This window comes from Pelodiscus sinensis, chromosome 9, assembly GCF_052426305.1.
Source record: "Pelodiscus sinensis isolate ZL-2025 chromosome 9, ASM5242630v1, whole genome shotgun sequence".
Lineage (NCBI taxonomy): Eukaryota > Metazoa > Chordata > Testudines > Trionychidae > Pelodiscus > Pelodiscus sinensis.
The window spans coordinates 19,809,928-19,831,694 of record NC_143060.1 but is presented as its reverse complement, the minus strand read 5'-3'; the positions used below and the strand labels follow the sequence as shown (position 1 = coordinate 19,831,694).

The 21,767-nt window shown below is 43.8% G+C and overlaps 1 protein-coding gene across 1 annotated transcript in view; it reads right to left on the bottom strand.

Moving 5' to 3' along the window:
• The window catches only part of CACHD1 (cache domain containing 1), a 191,296-nt gene that overhangs the window by 4,439 nt on the left and 165,090 nt on the right, over positions 1-21,767 (bottom strand). The window contains exons 17-26 of the mRNA XM_006125035.5: positions 15,783-15,905; positions 12,791-12,890; positions 12,564-12,680; positions 10,078-10,238; positions 7,259-7,345; positions 6,920-7,036; positions 5,618-5,769; positions 5,259-5,420; positions 4,152-4,229; positions 2,933-3,034 (exon numbers count right to left, since the gene is read on the bottom strand). Coding sequence (XP_006125097.2) covers positions 2,933-3,034; positions 4,152-4,229; positions 5,259-5,420; positions 5,618-5,769; positions 6,920-7,036; positions 7,259-7,345; positions 10,078-10,238; positions 12,564-12,680; positions 12,791-12,890; positions 15,783-15,905 — 1,199 coding nt within the window. The remainder of the gene's footprint in view (positions 1-2,932; positions 3,035-4,151; positions 4,230-5,258; positions 5,421-5,617; positions 5,770-6,919; positions 7,037-7,258; positions 7,346-10,077; positions 10,239-12,563; positions 12,681-12,790; positions 12,891-15,782; positions 15,906-21,767) is intronic.

Sequence of the window (21,767 nt, the reverse complement as noted above, 5' to 3'; positions counted from 1 at the left end):
TCACTGTGAAGTTATGCATCTGCACCACATGTCAAGGGCTGGAGAGTTTTGATGGCAATGCTGTTGGTCAGCACAAGTGCCCTTGCTCGCTTCATGCTTCCAACTGAGATGATTTTGCTCCCACTTGCAAGGAAACTTCGTGTGCTCCCCCATCTCTGCCGTACGCCCTGATTGGCCAGGAGCACAGGGGCGTTTGCAATGTCTCCTCCCACAGTCAGGGGCACACGAACCTACACCATAAATCTGAGAGACCTGTAATATGGCATGGTAGACTGGCAGTTTCTTCTGAGGGAAGATGTATAACTGTCCTCCAATTGAAGGGTGGCACTACAATCCTTCAGGGTATGTAGAGAATTGTCTGTCTTCAAGAGGTGAGATTCATCAAAGGGGAGGTCTTTCATGGTGTTTTGGAACTCTCTGGGGAATCTTGAGCCATGCAACCAAGTCTCCCTTTGCAAAATGATTGTAGCCATGACCCTAGAGGAAGCATTGGCGGATTGGAAGGCAGTTCTAGATATTAATTTACCTTCCTCAGTGAGAATCTGGAGAGACTACTAATGAATTCCTCAAACAGCAAAACTGAGGAAATCATATTTAGCCAATAGCACTTGATAATCGGCCATCTTGAATTGCAGACTGGGTGTACACCCCAGTAGATATAAGAGCATGTATTTTTCCACAATGGGCACTCCACCTCTTCCCCCCAAAGTCCCACCATCTCTCTGCCTCTTCCCCGGAGGTTCTTGGCCTCACTCTGCCTTTCCTTTACCCTGCTCCACACCTTCCCCCAAGGGTCTGCTCTTGCTTTGCCTCTTCCTGCTCCCACTCCACCATCTCTCCCTGAGGTCCTCACCATCACTCCCTCCTCTCTGCACCCCCTTCCCCAGCGTATCCTGCCTGTTGAACTGCTGACTGGCGGCGAGTCCTGAGAGGGCTGGAACCAGTGTGGCCAGTGAGTGCTGAGCACCACCTATTTTTTTCCATGGGTGCTTTTGTCCTAGAGTCTCACAGGAGCCATTGGCACCTATGGGTCTAAGTGTTTTCCTCTTTAACTATTGGCATAGATCTAGGATTTTGCTGCTTGGATCTTTTAGAGCAACCTAGACTAATAGACAGAGAATTGGGAGGTGGGAGGGAAAATAGAAATTATGAGCTGTTAGCTGGTACACAATAGCATCTCTATACACATTCAGTGGAATATGTGCCACTACATTCTAACCAACTCTTTGGTGACAGGGAGGGAGAATCGTGGGTGTGTTGATATATGGAGAATATACAAGAACTTGTGTTGGGAGTCTTGGCTTTCCTCTAATGGGATATGAAGTTCCCCAGTGACTCTGAGCAGTAGGTCTTGGAATTGCTTGAAGGTGTCCAGGGGAGAAGGAGATGCCGAAGTCACTGCTTTGTCCAGTGACTATGATGGTAGTTTGGTCAGTTCCAGTAGAACCATGGAACCAGAGTAGGGATGTAAGCAACTAGTTGACTATCTGATAAGAATAAGCTTATCGGATAATTGACTAATGATGTGACTGGTCGCTTCCCACCATTTGCTGCCTCTATCAGAGAGAGGAAGGTTCTGAAGGTTCTGTCTCAAACCATGCGGTGATGAGAAGGAACTGAAGAGTTAGTTGCTCCACCCCGTCCTTCACCACATTGGTAGGAAGCACTAGGATGCGGCTACAAAAACTACTTTCAAAACTCTCCGACGTTAGGCACATGGGGTACATGCAGAACCCCAACAGTGGAACACAAGAAGAAGTATCCCTCGAAGAAGAAATATATGTAGCTTTAAAAAGCTGGGCAGTAGGTTACCCAGCTGGCACCTCAGTGACCAGGCTGTCCGAGGACTTTCTAGGAGTGGAATATATCAAACTAATTGTGTAAAATATCAAACTCTAATAACACAAAATCACATATAGTTACATGAGTCTGATTTAAACACACAATAATGATGACATACAACTACTGCCAACACGCCAGCAAAGAGTTAGAGCCTTGCAAATCTGTGGATAGCTGCTTTATATTTGTGGGTATCTTCATCTGTGGCTATCAATATGGATATCCATAGCTCATATTTGCAAATACATATTTTGTATCTGTGCAAGCTCTGCAGATAACCTTTGACTTAGCTAACACTAAGCCTTCTTGATGAGTCAATAACTTCATACAGACATAATTGCTCTAAACACTTAAAAAGAGTTGGCCAACAGTTTTTCAGACTGGAAAGGAATACAATGACAAAAATATAACCTCCCAAAAAGGGTAGACAATGGAAATGTCACCAGACACTACATGACATTAGCACAAACATCATTACAGTACAAACAATAAATGCTTGTCATCCTTTTAAAAGTTGACTTGCACATAAAATGTCCTCCACTGCAGTAGGATGTGCTGTAGGCCCAACAGAGAGGCTAAAGGAATCTTTGACCCATAGTCTAATTCAGGCTTAATTTAGCCCAGCTACAGAAGATATTGGAGTGGAGAGGGAGCTTTATAAAAAGGTGTGAAGATCAGCTTTGAGAAGATCACCCACTTCACAGTGAAGGGCATGGAATTAGTTCGCTAATGTCATGAAGACAATAAGCTTTACCTCTTTCAATGGTTTTTGAGATTTTGAACTGCCAGGGTTGACCATGGGAAAATGGGGTGGTAAACTTGGTCACTTTTCTATTTGTTTGAATTCCAATCAGTCAGACAGCCAATACAGCTAACACTATTATAAGAGTAAGATGCAGAGAATGGGGTGTTAAGCTGAAGAGCTCATGTTGTAACAAAAATAGTTTTGTTGCTGGACAGTGTCATGCACTGCGAGGTGTCAAAATTGTTTAACCACAAAGCAATAAGGAGTGAAGTTTTTTTTGGTCTGGCGTTAGCCTCTATTGCCAAGCATCTGAAATAAGCAGAGTCAAGGGGAATTGAAAAGCTTTACCGTGATCACTCTCTGTTCCTGATCGCCCCCAGTAGCGACGTCTACGTTCTGGGCTGTGTGCGTGCCGCTCAATTACAGCTGCTATAAACCGAGTGTTGCTGACTACGGGGGAAAAAAAAAGAGAGCAGGGTTTGTTTTAAACAGAGTGTTTTATTAAGTTACACTAATGGAGCAATTCAATAACAAGTAATGAGACATGTTTTATGTGCTACTTCTGCCAGATGCAGCTGTGAATTTCTTAGAGGGATGACAAGCTTCCAAATCACAGAAATGATGGGACACAGGTTTGTTGAGATGTGCACGCCCTCATCCATAGCGGACAGCAGGATGAACATAACTTTTATTTACCCTGATGTCTGCTTTGATGAATGAGTGTTACGTGGGATCCCTGTCGCAATGCCTTGGAGGCATCTAAAGCCTGTTCACCATTTAAACTGAAAAGCAAGACAGACTCACACAAGCTGCATTAGTATCAATGGACACAAGCTGCAGAACTCCGATCCAGCTCTGGTTGTTGAACCCTTGTTGTTGGCAGAGTGTTCAGATCTTGCATTTTGATTCACCCCATTTTAAAGATAGGACCATGTGAGAAATTCTGATCTCTCCCAAAATCAAAAGGCCTTGAGCCCATCACTACACCAGAGAATTTGTACACAGAGCAGCACAGTCATAACTGAAAGGTAAAGAACCAGCAGTTCAAGAGCAAGTGCAAACAGGACTTCTTGAGTTTTCATTTAACACACTTGTTGAACTGAAATTTATAATTAAAGGGTCAGACTGTGCCTTCCCCTTTCCAACGTTGCTCACAGGCCAAAGCTTCCATTCCTCACACAGTCATATCTGCAGTTCTTCAAGAATCATTCCCAGGGCTGACTGACCCATGGGTCGGAGAGCGTGCTACACTCTAATACTGGGCAGAACAGGCAAGCTCCCACTGCATACCAGGAAGCAGTTGGTCTCATGCCCACTGTGCGGCCCCAAACTAAGAATAACTTTTTGAGGTGAGACTGAAGGACACTAGGGGTTACAAACTAAGTCACTTAATATGTCAGCCCTATTATTTTCCAGAACAAAGTCACTCTGTCTTGCCAAGTTGCTGAGAGAAATGAAAAATCCTTCACTCATTTTTAATACTAAAATAAGCTAAAAGCAAGAAGGCCACCAACCCATAGTCTAGTATTGGCTGGCATATTTTATAGTGACACAGCTCAGCACTTACTGATTCCTCTGTCTTCATGGCTGTCGTCATCTCTCTCATCCCGGTCATTCTCCAGGTTGGACATACGCACTGACATTTCTACACACCATCACAAACAGAAAAATGCAACTGTTAAGAGAAAAATTGTGGATCAACTTATGAACGACTGTCAGCCTGGTAGAGTGCTGGAAGCAACTCTGCATGATTGTCCTGGAGTGCTATGCTTTTGGAATGGGCTGGGGAATCCTGTTTTTAGGGCAGGTTGGGGATTAGATATACCAGGAGGAGTATATGTCAGGTACCCCTGAAAGAAATTGGCCGTGGAAGACGTGAGTGATGTAGACAGCTTAGTGAACAGTCTCAGGCGGAGGCAGTATGGTCTAGCTGATAAGATGACCAGGGTTCTAGTCTCAGCTCTGAGACTTGTGCAAATCACTTTCCTCCCCATGCCTCTGCTTCCCCTGCCACACTCTGTCTGGTTGACTATTTACACTGCAAACCAAAGTGCCCTGCCTTTCATTATGTATTGATACAGTGTCTAGTACAACAGAGCTTTAGATGGAGCTTTTAAGTGTTACTATATTACAAATAATAATAATTTTGTTCTTCTTTCCTTCCACTTGTAAGTAAAATCTGCTATAATGATGAATTTCTCACAGAGTTCAAGTGAGGGAGAAAAAATACAACCAAAAAAGCAGCTCAGGAGTAGGCATGTTGAATACTGTAATTCTAATTAACTGCTGGCAACAGCACCTAGTACTTGCTAAAAAACACTCTACTATTTAGAAGTTAAAGGATGGTAGAAAGCTGCATTCCCTGATTTAGCTCTATAAAGGTCATATCCACATCATTCTAACACTTGTTATGGCATTTTCTGTCCAGGTCTTCCCAAGGAAACAGCAAGTCTAACTCTGTATCCAGCAGGGGGCAGTGGTACACAAGCACACTGGACAGTAAGTACATCAGGTCTGTAAGGAGTGGAGTGGGAGATAAAAGGGGGGGATCAGAAGAGAAACAAGAATAAAAGACTCCCAAGGGATAAACCAAAAAGTGGTCTTTGAAATGAGGCAGAAGAGCTGTTTTTCCTCCCCTCCCTGGCAATTATCTCCACACAAGTTTTCTGCTCACCTTGTGCTGCAAGAGGTGACATGTGCTGGTGACTCCTCCGGTGGATCTGGTGACGATACGCGTATACGGCCAGAACGAGCACCATGATGCATCCCATAATACCTCCAGCTACAGGACCAACTGGAGCACTTTTTATCATGTTCAAAGTGACCACTTCATCTCCTGAAAAAACCCCAAAACCAATAAAAAAAAATCAGAGCATAAAAATCTTTGCAAAAAAGTTCAAACGGGCATTTCCCTAATATTACAATAAACTCAAGGTTTCAGCACATGGCGTTTGTGCTCCTACACTGATGGTATATACAATAAAATATTGGCAGTTTTATATCTAGATATCCTCATTAAAAGACTGGAATTACCTATCGCACCCAGGTCATCCACATAAGGGCTTTTAGCACCCACAATCCCACCAAAGCATTCCTTCTGAGGTGCACAGTAGGATTTATCCAAATGGGTCTTTCCATCACTGTCCACCATACACCACTCACAGTCCAACACGCCAAAGCAATCCCTGCAAGTGAAGAAAAAGGGCTGCTTTAACCTTAAAGAAAATCATTTTTGACTGGGTCTCTCTCAGTACATTCATAGTCATGAGGCAAGTTGGAACCGAAATCATCCCATTAAGTTCACAGCGCCAATGCTTGGCTATGGAAGCTTTATAAAGGTTTAAGTTACAAAAGGTAAATCATATGGGGAAAGAGAAGTTTTGTCATCAAGGGCCAGATTGACTGGATTGCTCTCCTCTTTCTGCATTACTCAGGCAATGCTAAGGGAGAGCCAATCACCTGAAACTCCTTGGATGGAGTGTCTCTCAGCTTGAAGGAATGCCTGTCTGGATCTTCTCTCTCTCTCTTTGAATACTCCAGTGAATAGAGTGTTTTGAGTTGGGAGGGGCACCAAGAAGGAATGGTTAAAGCAAGATGCACCCTGGTTTTGTCTAGTTCATGGACAGTTTCTTGGAGACCACTGCCAATTGGCACAAATTAGATCAGTCCGCAGGCTGTTCTAACCAACGTCAGAGACAGAAGAGGTGTAGCGAATCAGAGAGTTGTAACTGACTCCCTGCCACTTCACCTGGTCTACCACACTCCATAAACCTGAGTACCTCAGAGAATTTGTCCCTAATTTTTGCTCGCTATGACGTGGGCCACAAAACCTACTATACTCCTATCACAATTTAAGTGACATGCACTTTATTTTTTTCCTGACAGAAATTCTTGGGTAAGTAGTACCTACTCCCAAATTTCTATGGCCACGTTCTTGTTAAGAACATCTGCTTCTCAAAAAGTGTAGGCAAATAATGTAGCACTTTCCCCTCTAGCTGAAAGGTAGAAATCAACTGTTCCTTCTATGGCTCATTTCTCCTCTCACCTACATTGGTGCACTCTGTTGACTTCAATAGGGACAAGAAAAGGTGTCACTGAGTGAAACTATGGCTCTCTGCTATTAGTGGCATTACATGACTCAAACAGGAATATTGAGGTCTCAAATTCATAGCATGGTGGCATCACAAGATCATGGCCATGGTAACAGGCTGAAATGTTATAGCTCTTCATTTATTTAATGTCAAGGGAAGATTTGTTTATATTAGAGTAAATAATAGCTCCCAATAAATTCAAGCTCTGCACATATTTCCAGAGAAGGAAAATATTGCACTTTACCCACTCTCCAGCCTCTGATTACACCGTGTGTTAATACATTGCGGAAGAGCATCTTGTAGGCTAGGATCAATTGCTGTGAATGTCATCGGTTCCTGGTGGACTTCACAACTAGGATTCCTACATTGGAGAAAACAATTGAGATTGTGTCACAAAGAAGAATTTGCAGTATAGCCAATAAAAAATGAAACTTTGCTAAGTATATTACACATGTTTAATCACTCTTTTCTACCAAACACTGCATATACAGTGGCATGAGAAAGTAGTCCATATTTTCAGGGTTAGAACATTGAAAACACATAATAACAGTATTACTCGCGTTTTAGAGATACTTGTTCTCACCTGCTTTCTGCATTGGTAAGATTGCCAGTACATTCATTGACCTCCAGTGGGCATTCACAAGGGCATTCACATTCATTTTGTTCCATTCTGTGGAGAAAAGAAAAAATTGCCAGTCACATCAATATAAACTAAAGTCTAAATCCTATTTACAGCATACATCCAGTGTTTCATATACCATATACAGGCAGTCCCCGACTTACGCGGATCCGACTTACGTCGGATCCGCACTTACGAACGGAGCTTTCTCGCCCCGGAAGTCGGGGCGAGAAAGCCCCGTTCGTAAGCTGCTCCGGTGCCCCTGGTCTGCTGGAGACCGTCTCCAGCAGACCAGGGGCACCAGGCGGGTTCCCGCGCTTCTGAGGCTTTGCCAGAGCAAAGCCTCGGAAGCGCGGGAACCGCTGCTGCTGCCACTTGGGTGCCGGTGCCTGTGGTCTGCTGGGGACCGTCCCCAGCAGACCACAGGCACCGGGACCCAAGCGGCAGCAGCGGGCGGGTTCCTGCGGGTTCCTGCGCTGGCAAAGCCTCAGAGGCGCGGGACCCCCCCGCGGCTGCGGCTTCAGTCCGGGTGCCTGTGGTCTGCTGGGGACCGTCCCCAGCAGACCACAGGCACCGGGTCTCATGCGGCAGCAGCGGGGGTTCCCGCGCTTCTGAGGCTTTGCTCTGGCAAAGCCTCAGAAGCGCAGGAACCCGCCCGCTGCTGCCGCTTGGGTCCCGGTGCCTGTGGTCTGCTGGGGACGGTCCCCAGCAGACCACAGGCACCCTGACTGAAGCCGCAGCCGCGGGGGGTCCCGCGCCTCTGAGGCTTTGCCAGAGCAAAGCCTCAGAGGCGCGGCACCCCGCTGCCGCTGCGGCTCTGCTCCCCGTGTCCCTGGTCTGCTGGGGGGAGGGGGCGCAGCTAGTGTGCTCCCCCGCCCCCCCCCCCAGCAGACCAGGCTTTTGTTTTGGACTCTGGGGCAGAGCAGCTGGGGCGCTGCCGATTGGTCCTGCAGCGCCCGTGGGCACTACTGGACCAACCCGGCAGCACCCCAGCTGCTCTGCCCCAGGTCCTGATTCAGCCGCTGCTGGTCAGTTTCAGCAGCGGCTGAATCAGGACGTCTGGGGCAGAGCAGCTGGGGCGCTGCCGATTGGTCCTGCAGCGCCCGTGGGCACTACTGGACCAACCCGGCAGCACCCCAGCTGCTCTGCCCCAGGTCCTGATTCAGCCACTGCTGGTCAGTTTCAGCAGCGGCTGAATCAGGACGTCTGGGGCAGAGCAGATGGGGTGCTGCTGGGTTGGTCCAGTAGCACCCCAGCTGCTCTGCCCCAGGCGTCCCCAAGTCAGCTTCTGCTGAAACTGACCAGCGCTGACTACAGGAAGCCCCAGACAGAGTTGCTCTGCTCCGGGCTTCCTGGAATCAGCTGCTGATCAGTTTCAGCAGCAGCTGACTTGGGGACGCCTGGGGTTCTTAAGTTGATTCTGTATGTAAGTCAGAACTGGCGGTCAGTTTCAGCAGTGTCTGAATCTGGACGCCAGTTCCGACTTACATACAGATTCAACTTAAGAACAAACCTACAGCCCCTATCTTGTACGTAACCCGGGGACTGCCTGTACTGAAAAGACACCAGATTTGTAACACCAGACTGACTACAAAGAGAACTATTTTTTTTATGGCTACGTCTAGACTGCAAGCCTCTTTCAAAAAAGAGCGTCTAGACAACAAGAAGATTTTTTGAAAAAAATCGCTTTTTTGAAATAGAATCTGGATGCTCTCTTTCGAAAAAGCCCTGTTTTCATGCAATAGCACCTTCTTTCGAAAGATGACTTTCGAAAAAAGGCGTTATTCCTTGTAGAATGAGGTTTACCACCATCAACAAAATTGCCACATTCTTTTGATTTATGAAAAAATCCTGTAGTCTAGACATACCCTACCAGTTGAAATTTCAGCTGACGTAGTAGCCTATGAACACTAGCTGACCTACTAGTGCCTTCTCTACACTCTGTCCTCCAACAACCTGTGCTCTTTCCTTTAAATTCCATGCAGGTTGCTACAACTGAGTGGTTAGGAACTTAGCTGGGAGAAAGGAATCCTTCCACTGCCAAATGCTTCTGCTCGCCCCCCCGCCCCCTCATGCTAAGTTATGGATGAAGAGTATATCAACCTGTGGAACTACTAGCTCTCTCCTTGCCACATTTCCCAAGCTCCTGATTGCTAAAAAAGCAGAGCAACCCCTTCTCCCCTTCCCCATCCCATAGTTCTTCAGGGGAGCGCCTTCCCTCCTGCCCAGCTGAATCACATGGTTGTTATTGGAGTCAAAACCTTTTGTAGCTATGGGGTGTGGAAGCAATAAACTTGGCTCTGATGTAAAAACCCAGCCTATTTCACATTCAAAGGCAAGTGTAAATAGGTTGTAAAGAAGATCCTTGGAAACAGTCACACCTGGGAGTAACTTTGCCCCAGATGAGCACTCCTATTCACAAGCAAAGCAGCTCATATGTCTGTTACACAAAAGGAAGCACTGGCAAAAGCCAAGGAATGGCGGGGAAAATGTCTTAAACTCCCGCAAGGTTTATGTGACATCAAAAATGTGGCAAAACATTTTAAGCTACTGTGCACCATGAAAAAAAGCCTGATAAATCTTCCAATTCCTATAAAGGAAGGGCATAACCCCACAAGTTACAAATACAATACATTTTATTTAGGCATTTGTTTTGTTCTGACATTGGAGGTGGACTGTATACACTAGCTTACGAAATGGCCAGTGCGCTCAGTCTTCATTTACAATAAAATAAAAACCAACATTACCTGCCCTTGTCAATTCATTTCAAATCACCCCCTTACCTGTGACAGTTCAGACAGAGCCTGTCTACCATACTGCAGGCACAGAAAGCAAGAGAGTCACACGTTTCATTGACTATTCCTACAAAGGCATTGGTTCCAGGTATTCTTGTCAGTTTGTATTTAGAACAGTGGCTGCCATGCACCAGGTTTGTCAGGTCACCCTAGGGAAAAGCCAGGCACGTCAGAGAAACAGACGGGCAGGAAATACATTACCCAGTGTGTTAAAATCTTTGCCTCTCCACAAGCACATTTCTAGAACCACCAGTAGATTTACCCGATGTTGCTTGGGTCCATAACTCAACTAAGTTTTGTTTTTCCTTCATTTAAATCATTGCTCTGGGGTGGGGCGGGGGTGAGGGGATCTGTATGCAGTGAGTCCTCTCTCGCCGCAGCAGCTTGGGGCCAGGTGAGAAGTGCCTGGCCTTGGCTGCTGTAGTGAGCATAGCCAGGGAGGGGTGCATGTCCTCCAGATGGGGGACAGACAGACACACAAACTCTGAAATACATAGTACATAGCTGTCCCTTTCTCTACCCCTGCACTCTGCTAGCCCAGTGGGGTTAGGCTTCCCGGTCCCCATCTCAGGCCTCTTGCTGCCCCCTTGTGGTCATTCTACAGTATAACTCCCTTCAACTGGACCCTTCCCTTTCCATTTGATGAGAAACAATCAAATTCTGGGCACATTCCATTCCAACCCTGACCTTGCTTTAAGTTACAATAAAAGGAAGCTGCATACCAAATTTGGGGATCCTAGCTCTTACAGTTAAGAACGAATTCTTGAATAAATGGACTTACAGACAGACGGACAGACACACAGACATACAAACTCTCTAAAAGATATAGTAGGTAAACTGAAGCTAAAACTATGGGGGAACATGAACGTAGCATGCTTCTTTTTCAGAGATCAGGCACACAGATTAACTCATCAGCCTGCTCAGGAGATGAGTAACTGAGCCCGTACTACATAGCAAAGCACTTTCCTAAAATTTGCTCATCTTGTAACATCATGATCTGCCATAACAGTCTTTAATCTAGTATCCTGCTTGACAGCGGACAATACTTCTTTCAAATCTCTCCTCCCCTCCTTTCCCTATCACACCACTCAGTGGCATGCCCAAGTGCAAAGCTCCCCACCCCAATAACTGGTGAGGGCACAGAGTTCCTCTGGCCCCATGAGCTGTGATAGGAGCTGACTGCTCCTTGTGCCCCACAGCCTGTGGAGGAGGCAGTGAAACCGAAATTCCCACACAGGCGCTGGATGCCAATTATCTGTTACCTACACAGAGATTCAGTTCTGGCAGGCAGGCACCATCACAAGTTGCTGACAACTTGCTGGCACATGTACTATAAAAATATACTTTAGTTGTGAACTATCTGAAAAGTCAAAGCATGCCTGGTTCTGACTTACACAATGCAATCTAAATGAGCTTTTCTGTCCTCTGCATTTTCCTTTGCAACAAAATTCCAGTCCCTCCACCTTCCCCATTCCAACCCATTTTGCATTTCAATTGTAGGGAAAATGTTAAAGTCTATACTGTCCTAACAGAGATCCATTTAACTTGCCTGCGCTTTCAGAAGTTTCCTTCACACCTGTACTTTTTTTATGATTCCACAGTGATCTTGTGATGATGGATTTGTGACACAATAGTTAGTACACTCTGCACAATAACAGATGGCTATCATGAATGTTATATAGACAAGGTGGGTGAGGTAATATCTTTTATTGGACCAATTTCTGTGGGTGAAAGAGACATGTTAGTGAGCTCCACGGAGCCTGATCTCTGCCTTTACCGACAGAAATTGAGATATTACCTCCCACACCTTGTCTCTCTAATTGCCAACACAACTACAACAACACAGAGAACAAGAATTTTATATTCTAGTCTCTTTGCAAGATAGAAAACTGGGGGAATACTCTATGTAAAACAGCATCACCTGTTTTTACCTGAGATTTTTAGAAGACTTCATTTTGACAAATTATTCTAAGTGCATGTCGGTATGTTTTCTATTTTGTTACCTAATTACCTCTAACTAATCGTGTTAAAGGCTTCAAGAAAGAAGGATGGGAGCAAAGAGGAAGAACCCATTTGTGCACACTAGGGGTTGGTGACTGGCATTAAAGACTCAAGATTCACAGCAGAGGAATCCAAACCAGCATTGAAAAAAAAAACACCCTTAAAAGATATGGAAGATAACTTTTCAGCTCTTAGACGTTTGGGCTAGATTATGTAAGTTTTACCAAATACTCACATTTGTAGTCCTTGGCACTTCAATGGTCTACTCATGGGAGCAAGATTTGTACAGTCTATCCCACTAATTTTATGTTTCTACTGGGTCACCATTTGCTGCCCTTCCCAGATAATTGATTTTGGGCCTCTGTTTGCTGTTGCTGGTGTCTTACACTGATTGACCTTTGTATCAGTCCAAGTAAATCCAAACCAACCAAAACACATTCAAAAAGAAAAACAAGAAAACAAACAACACTCACCACTAGGCTAGTATTAAATTTATAAAACCTCTGAACTGTTCTGTCACTGAAACTGTTGCAGAGATTTTTCTTCACAAAGTTTGGATGGTTTAGAATGTCATTTGCTACCAAAGGTTCCTGAAAAGACAAGAACAGAATTTTAACTTAAAAATATGCATGAAAACTGACTTCAGTACATTCTGTAATCTTTGAGAAAAAGGGGGAAAAAAGACAAGATTTAGCCAAACCTTGTGTGTAATATGCTGCTGTTCTACTGGAGCATGACCTTTAGGATCAATAAGAGTTGGGTGTGCCACAAGATACCCTCTGTCCTCCATAATAAAGCACCTGCCCAAGATTTAAAAAAAAAAAAAAAAAGCATTATTCATAAGGTTTATGTTTTAAACAAACGGTTAGATTAAATATAATTGTAAAACAACTTTAACAAACAGTCTGGCCAATAAAAAGGCCCATTTAAAAATCCAACAGAAATAGTTTTAAAATGAACATATCAGTATTTCCCAAACCAGTTTTGTAGCATTGTACTTACACTTCAGAATTTGAAAGTGGAATTGATTGGACCCAGAAATGAGACCGTTTGTTTTATATCCATTGTCTAATTTAAGAGGCATGCAAACAGTAAATTAAAGCATAAATAGTGAAAAGCACAACTGATTTGAAAAGGTCTAACAGCTTAATTCAGAATATTAATAGAAACAAATGTAACACTCTAATTTTACACCGGACATTGTCCCTTTAAAGAAGTTTCAAGCCTTTCCTTTCACTTTAATAGAGTCGTCGTCACTTCCATGTAATATTTTTATGAGAAGTGAATCTCCGTTTAACTCCTATTTCACACTCCATTTCCTCTCTTATTCCCAGAGACACTTTGGGGAATGTATGTAACCTGTGCCCCTCCATCTGTAAAATGGGGTGTTGGCTCTGAGAACCTCTGCTAAAAGGGCCTATGGAAGGACACACATCTCATTTTTTTCTCTCCCATGTTCCTTTCCTGGACCCTCTTATCCCCAGCCATCTTTTCACACAGTTTCTCTCCCTCTTTGGCTTTGCACAGACTAAGTCTCCTTTTCCTTGCAAGGCCCCTTCTGTATGCAGGCAGCAGACTTCCCTCCCTCTTTCTGTTACCATAGACACAGAAAGCAGTGCTACAGGGAAAAGCAAAGGAGCAGGCATCCTAGGGAGAGAGCTTAGACTGTGCAAAGATCAAGAGAATGTGTGGTCACCGAAAGGAAACTGGAAGAGGTTAATGTAGGCCACTAAATGCTCCTGAAGAACTCAGCAGGGGTAGAGCTAAAGTCCCTCAGCTTAACCATAGCTTTGGCTGGGCCCTACAGCTGTGCATACATCCCCTGCCTCCTGCCCAAGGCTATGAGAAACTGCAGCAGTAGCTACTTTAAAAATGTACAATTTCGATGACTGTGTGTACACTATAAAATCCTGGCATGTATCCCTTAAATATTAAAAAAACAACAGCAAAACACAAAACCACCCCTCAAAAAAACCCCAAAACAAACAAAAAAAACCCTAACAACCCACATACATAATATTAAAGGTAACCTGCCCAAGAAAATAGATAGGATTGAAGTTTTTATAATATAAGGAGGAGACATAAAAAACAAATTAACAGAATTTTTTTCCTATCCAATATTTGTTTTTACATGAGAAATTCTGGTTTTGTGTATTGATTTTCTTGGAAGATATTAGGATATGTCTACACTAGCCCCCTAGTTCGAACTAGGGAGGCTAATGAGGGTGACCGAAATTGCAAATGAAGCGCGGGATTTAAATATCCCGTGCTTCATTAGCATGTTCCCAGGTGATCACCATTTTGGAAACTGACTAGCCCGGAGTAACTGCCTGCGTCTACACGCGGCAGTGAAACGGGAGTTTGAAGTAAAGCCCTAACTCGAATAAGCTGTTATTCCTCCTGGAATTAGGTTTAACAGCTAATTCGAGTTAAGGGCTTTACTTCGAACTCCCATTTCACTGCCACGTGTAGACACGGGCAGTTACTTCGGGCTAGTCAATTTCCAAAATGGCAACCACCCAGGAACATGCTAATGAAGCACGGAATACTTAAATCTCGCGCTTCATTTGCAATTTTGGTCACCCTCATTAGCCTCCCTAGTTCGAACTAGGGGGCTAGTGTAGACATACCCTTTCAGATAACTGGCCAACAAGTAGGCTTATGATCATAAATACCATGGGATGACTCCTGATTGACTGGAGATGAGGAATTATTTTTATTCAGATGGTTCCGTCTGACTGTTTTTGTTGGGTTTATTTTTGGTCTGGCTTTGAGGAAACCAATTTAAAATGAAATACCTGCCAAACACTTAGAAGATATGATCTTTAAAGAAACAGAAACTAAACAGATTCAATACCCTAGCACTTTCTAGGACTGAGCATACTCAATTCTGTGTCCTGTGAATGAGAGTTTCAGTCAAGCACTTAACCCAAGATTTGACATTCATGACTATTGTAAAATTGAAAAAAGAAGCACGTTCCCACCCCTTGTATTACTATTTGTTTTTAGCAAAACAGAAGTGGGGAATTGGGGGGGGGGGAGAAAGCCCAAATCCCTAACAGGCCTTTTTATGCATCATAGAAGCATAAAACAAGGTATTTTTACCTTACTTCAAGGTCGCCTTTAAGCATTCAAAAATATTTTATTGAGCTACCTATCCATAGTATAGAAGATTTTCGCTTTGTGAGTCTTCAATGGAAGGCCAAAGGGAATGCGAAACATTCAGACACATGCGAGCCCCACCATGTTAAAGTTATATTCCAAAAACAAGACAACTTGCACTACATTTGTAGTACTACTTATCTGATGTAACAAATTAAACAAAATGGTACTTAATATTTATGTTTAAACCAATAAAGGGATTGAGTGATTTTCATAAGTAAACAACTTTCACACTGGCAGCATCACCAGTTAAGTATCCAAAATACTCCAGGATAAGAAAGAGTAATGGAAGTTGTGCTCATCTTATAACAGCTTTATGGGCATTTGTATTAAGCCTAAAGAACACAAGTAAGAATGAATTATTTCCCCTTTTTTTAATTTACCGATATATGTTCAATGTTGGATATCCGAGTCCAGATTGTCCTGATGAGAATCACTGCAGATGGTGACACAGAGCAAGGAACAGAAAGTTTGAAGATTTACCACATGAAAGGGAAGACTAAGGTTAACTCAATAGCCCAAAGGCGTACCTTATTTTGTTGCCTCCATCTTGGTTGCAAACTGGTAGCAGGTCCATTAGCACCTTATAGAAGTACCTTAGAGTAAAGTCAATGCCCATTACAGCCACAGAATGTCCTGAAGACATTTGTGCACTAAAAAGAAAAAGAGAAGAAAGTTTTGAGGCCTATGTGAATAACTGAAGATTCTAAATACTGTAGATTTCTGAGTTCCATATAAAGGAAATACAGACAGGAGGTCAATCCCCCTCAGCAGTCAATGATACCCAGGCAGGTTCAGGCCTGCATCCAGTTATGATGTGTAGGTCATGTGCTGAAATGATTTAACTAATGTGTTTTGAAACCCACTGTGAGCTGGACAGTTGTATTTTAACATATGGTTGCTGACTGAGGTGAATTCCTAAGTGCCACACCTAAGTTTACCTTTATTAGCTAACACACTAAACCTGGGGTATATCCCACAATGGGATTGGATCGTGGCTGAGTGCTAAAATGTTGTATCATGCAAGCAAGATAGTAACAAACTTCAACAGGCCTTTATTTACCAAAGATGAAACCTCTTTAAAAAGCTGCTGGTGCTCCCCTCTGTAGCTCTCACTCAGGCCTGGCCCATCTCCTCCCCCTTCCTTCCTGTTTCCTGTGCTTCCAGATTCCCAACAGCCAGTGCTCCCAGTTCTAATAATTACAAGCAGCATCTAAAACACCACATTCCCTCCTCTCTTAAGAAGCTTTCCCAATTATAAAATAAACCTTGTTGTTCTAACCACAGCAACAAATATGGAACAAGACATTATACTGTTGGCAGAAATATTACACTGAAAACACTGTTAATACTACATAACATAGTCTCTAGTCCAGACAGGTGGTCATCTAGGTCTGACAGACTTTCTCTCAAATCCCAGTTCCAGTGCAATGTCTTGTGTTGGTGCTATGGTGAAGTCATACAACGCGGGCGGGGTGTTGGCATCATCTCCTCTTGGTGCATAGGCAGGTGCAAGATAAGAAGCATTCCATACCCGCCCATCAGAAAGTCGATAGATGTAAGGTCACTGTTGCTGATAGGCAGCCATGCACTGGAATTTGGTTTTTCAAATAGTACACCAAGTGAAGTTAGGTTTCAGTAAGAGGCACATTTTTAAAGTATTGCAAATAGATGGAATCAGGTAGTGTAGATACTGCTGAGCCAGAGTACAACATTAGCTGAATAGGATGTGATTTGCCTGAAGGTGTGGCAGAAACATTTACAGTGCACGTTATCTGTTCTGGAATATGTGCAGTAGTGACTTTGTCCACACTCAGCACAGTAACATCTGTTATTTTAACTGCATGCACCTGTTGATTGGACTGGCTACTGCAGCATACCTTAGCAAAATGCCTAATCTTTTTGCAGTGATTGCACTGAGCTTCTTTTGCAGGACATCTTGTGTAGCTTGCAAGGTGTTGTGGGGATCCACGATGAAAGCATGCATTTGCTGTGCTTTGAATTTGCTGATTCTGTGGTTTTTCATTAGTTTTCCCCTTGTGATTGTTTGTCTGCAGCAATCATGGACTTTTCTGCAAAGGAGTCACAGCCTGGACTGGGCCTCCTGTATCCATGCTCACTATTTTGGCTTCTGCTATAGCTGACTCAATCTGGGTAGCAATGGTTATTGCTTTTTCCAGTGTAAGTTGTGGTTCTAGAAGCAAGTGTTCTCTTACACGAAGCATGGTTGTTTTCTCAATGAGCTGGTCTGTAATCATCTCATCTGCCATATTCCCAAAATCACAAGTTACAATCAGACTCCTCAGAGAAGCAACATACTGCATTATAGTCTCCTCTGGTTTCTGCTCACACTGGCGAAATCTGTAACCGTTAGCTACTACATTCACTTTTGGCACAAAAAAGTTCTTTAATGCAATGAGTGCAGTCTCATATTTATCATCTGCAATGGGAAAAGTGTAAAATATACGCTGCCCTTCTGCTCCAAGGCAGTGGATTAGCAGAGCACGCTTTCTTACTTCAGAAATCTCTGTAGCAGATAAATCTCAAACATATGGATCCAGGCAGTAAAAGCAATTGGAGGCTCACCTGGCCTTTGCAGAAAGGGTGCAGGTGGGTTCAGAGGCAGAAGATCCATCCTCGTCACCAAAATGTTGTATCATTCAAGCAATGTAGTAACAAACTTCAACAGGGCTTTATTTGCCAAAGGTGAAACCTCTTTACAAAGCTGCTGCTGCTCCCCTCTGTAGCTCTCACTCAGGCCTGGCCCATCTCCTCCCCCCTCCTTCCTGTTTCCTGTGCTTCCAGATTCCCAAAAGGCAGTGCTCCCAGTTCTGATAATTACAAGCAGCATCTAAAACACCACATAAAGAAACCTACAGTTATCCCCTTGCATTTTAGCTCGTTTATATGCAGCCCACCCAGTATGTGCTTAGCAATTCAGCTTGTATCCCTTGCATAGCAGAAAGCACAGGAAGAATGGGATTCTTTCTTCCAGATGTTTTGCTTGAGCACATCACTTGCACTCTTTCTACAGCAGTGTCTGTAGAGAGGAAGAAGGCCTCAGATACCAGAAAGATTCACTACATTCCCTCAGGCCATATGATCTGGTCTTCATTATTCCAGAATGACTCTTTGCTGGAAAGTGAGAGGAAAGGCTCAAATGTGGCAAAGTGATCTAAGCAGGTAATTTAAGGGGCCAACATACATTCATTTTCATTATACATTTAACAATGTATGTTAGAATTAAAAATGTCGACCAACTCCACCCCTCTGCTGCTCAGTATCCATTACAAAGCAACATTTGCTTCCCAGTGCTGCATAAAGAATCAAAATCTTTTTAACTTCTAGAGAACTGAATGGCTTGCAGACCTTCCACTTATTACAATTATTGTAACTTTTTACTCACCTTCCTACTATGCCAAAGAGAACATGAAGCCCCTCTTCAGATTATGTGAAGCCTCATTGGGGGGAGGTATTTGTTTTTATTCGTAATGCAATTCTTTGTCTTCATTACATATATGGTTTAAATCTTTAAAGTGTAATCGTCTCTAGCATAAAGAGAGGTTGCCCCCTTCTGGTCATAATGTTTATTGTTTCAAATACACAAACTTACAAAGTGGAGAGCAAAACACACAGTATTTCATACCTTAAAAATTTTTTTGCAGTTCTTCAAAATCTCCTATCAGCACAGGACAGTTCACACCTCTGGCTTTTAACCTCATAGCTGGCAAAAATGGTATATATGTATATGTATATATAATTTTTGCCAGCTATGAGGTTAAAAGCCAGAGGTGTGAATATGCAGGCCTTGACAAATCCGTTTACCTACTCGCCCGTGGTGAGTAGATTTCAGCCAGTTGTCCCGTTCACCGGCGGTGCACGCATGCACAGTGCGGGTCTGGCGCATGCGCGGTGTGGGGCTGGCGAGTGGATTTTGCCGCAGTTTGTTGAGCCCTGTATATATGCATACTAGGCACAGGTCTACCTTGGAAAATATAGTTTCAGAGGGGTAGCCGTGATACTATATATATTTTTGTTAAGTCTTTAAGGGTACCTCTACAAAGCAGCGTTATTTCGGAATAATGCTAGCGTCTACAAAGCAATTCTGTTATTTTGAAACAAATTTGAAATAATGGACAGCTTATTCCAATTTCTGTAAACCTCATTCCACAGGGAACAATGCCTATTCTGAAATAGCTATTTCGGAATAGCAGTAGTGTGGACGCTCCACTGCTGCTTTTGGAAATAGCTCCTCCCCAAGGCCATTCAAAGTAATTACTGCCCAGTGCCTCCTGGGGCTCTAAATTGAGGTAACGCATCCACATTAGGGAAGCCTATCTTGGACTAATTTTGAGTCCTTCCTGAAGTATAGACGTATTATTTCAAAATAAGCTATTTTAGAGTATTTCTTCCAGAACAGCTTATTTTGAAATCAGCGTGCAAAGTAGACGTATTCTAAGGTGCCCCAGGACTACTCATCGGAAAATATAGTTAAAGCTATATTAAACATTCCTCGCAGACAAACATGTTTAACACCCTATCAAACTGGTCACAGTTAACCCAGAGGTGAGTCCTAGCTGACATGACGATAGATATAACAGTTCTCTCTTAGACTGGGGGCTAAACTGCATTTAAAATCATGCTAGTTAACATGTTCTACCACAAGTGTAATTTTCCAGCATAGAGAAGCTGCACTTGGACATAGTCATGAAAATTATATTCAGGAATAAAGCAGAATCTTCAGTTTTTGTGGACAACTAAGAGGAGCAGCAGCAGCTGCTACAAATTATAGTATCCTGTCCATATGTGGAGGTCTGCTGGTGTCCCTATTTTGCTCAGCAGCTCAAGAATACACATTGTTACCTTGGCAACTGACACATCAAAGACCAACAAAACACAGTCTTAGAGAGCATATGCCAAAGTATTTTTCACAACCGTGCTAGAACGCAGTCCTATTTCTCAATCGTTGGCTTTGAATTTCCCATCCATGCTGTTTTCTCCATTAACTGTGTACTACTCCCAAGAGTGCTCATGGCTGGAGACTGGTGGCTGGCTAGAAAGTTCACAGCAAAACAATATGTTTCTTAGGGTTCTGTTTTGTGTAGAGCATGATTCACCCGGGTTAGCTGCTGGTGGCCTGCCAGATGCTTTATTTACAGTGTCTGCAGGTACAGCTAACGCAGCTCCCATTGGCCCAGACTATGCTACTTCACATGGCTCCCAATGGCTGGGAACAGCGAACCAGAGCCAATGGGAGCTGCAAGCGGACACTGAGATAAATAACGCAACTAGTGATCCACCAGCAGATAACCCCGCCCTACTGCATATGGTCTGTGGGCCACTTAGGATACATCTACACAGCAGGGACAGCCTTGAAATAAGCTACGCAACTTGAGCCGTGCTAACTGCATAGCATACGTTGAAATAACTTATTTAGAATTTGGGCATGCCTACACAGTACTTATTTTGAAACAGAGCACTCTTCCTCCGACTTCCCTTACTCCTCATAAAATGAGGGTTCCGGGAGTTGGTATAAGAAGTCCTCTGGCTGGACATTATTTTGACATTATGTATGTAGATGCGTACTGTGTTATTTTGAATTAACGTCAGTTATTCCAAAATAATAGTACAGTGTAAGCGTACCCTAATTGTCCACCAGAAGAGCACGAACCATCAAAGTCTCCAGCCATATTCCCTTGAAGCAGGTTAAGAACCTGTGAACTCCAAACAAAACAACAAACAAGACATCACTTATTTTTCCAAAGAGCCCCGTCCTGGCAAATTCTGTATTCCTTTCTCAGTAGAGTAGCCTGGACCCTTCCTGTAAAGTCCCTGAGCCTAGGCTCTTCTAGACAGGATAGCAATATTTCTTCTCATTCCCCCGCCCCGGCCAGGATTTAGCCACCAAAATCCCATGCTTGGCAGGGCCTCCTCCTAGGAAGGAAGGACCCCCTTCTTTGGCATACTGTATACCCGGGTTCCCCAAACAAGGGACCACCTCCACTACAGGGCACAGAGGAATGTTCAGGGTCTATGGTGGGGCTGAGGTCAGCCCCCATGAGGGGCGGGGAGGGAACACCACTCAGTTCTGCTCTGCTCCTGCCCCTCCCCACTACCACTGTGGCCATTTCTCCTGGCCTCGCACTTGGCCATGGCTCCACATACAGCCCTTGTCCTGCTCCCAGCTCTACCCTCAGTTGTGGCCCCAGCCTCAGCCCCCTTATTGCTGTCTGCATGTTCTCTTCTTCCAACTCTGGCTCCATGGGGGGGTGCGGCAGACAGGAGTAGGAGTGAAGGATCCTGAAAAGTTTAGAAAACCATTTGCCACCAATTATGTTAATGCCCATTTCCCTTCTAAGTACCCTTATACAGATATGAGAGCAGACCTATTTAATTTAATACTATTTGGAAACTTCAAAAAAAATGTAATCTGTGACGATAGACTAAAAAATGTGAATACCTAGATACAGCAGCCAATGGATCAAGACATCTGGCCACATGAAGCATCGGGGGTT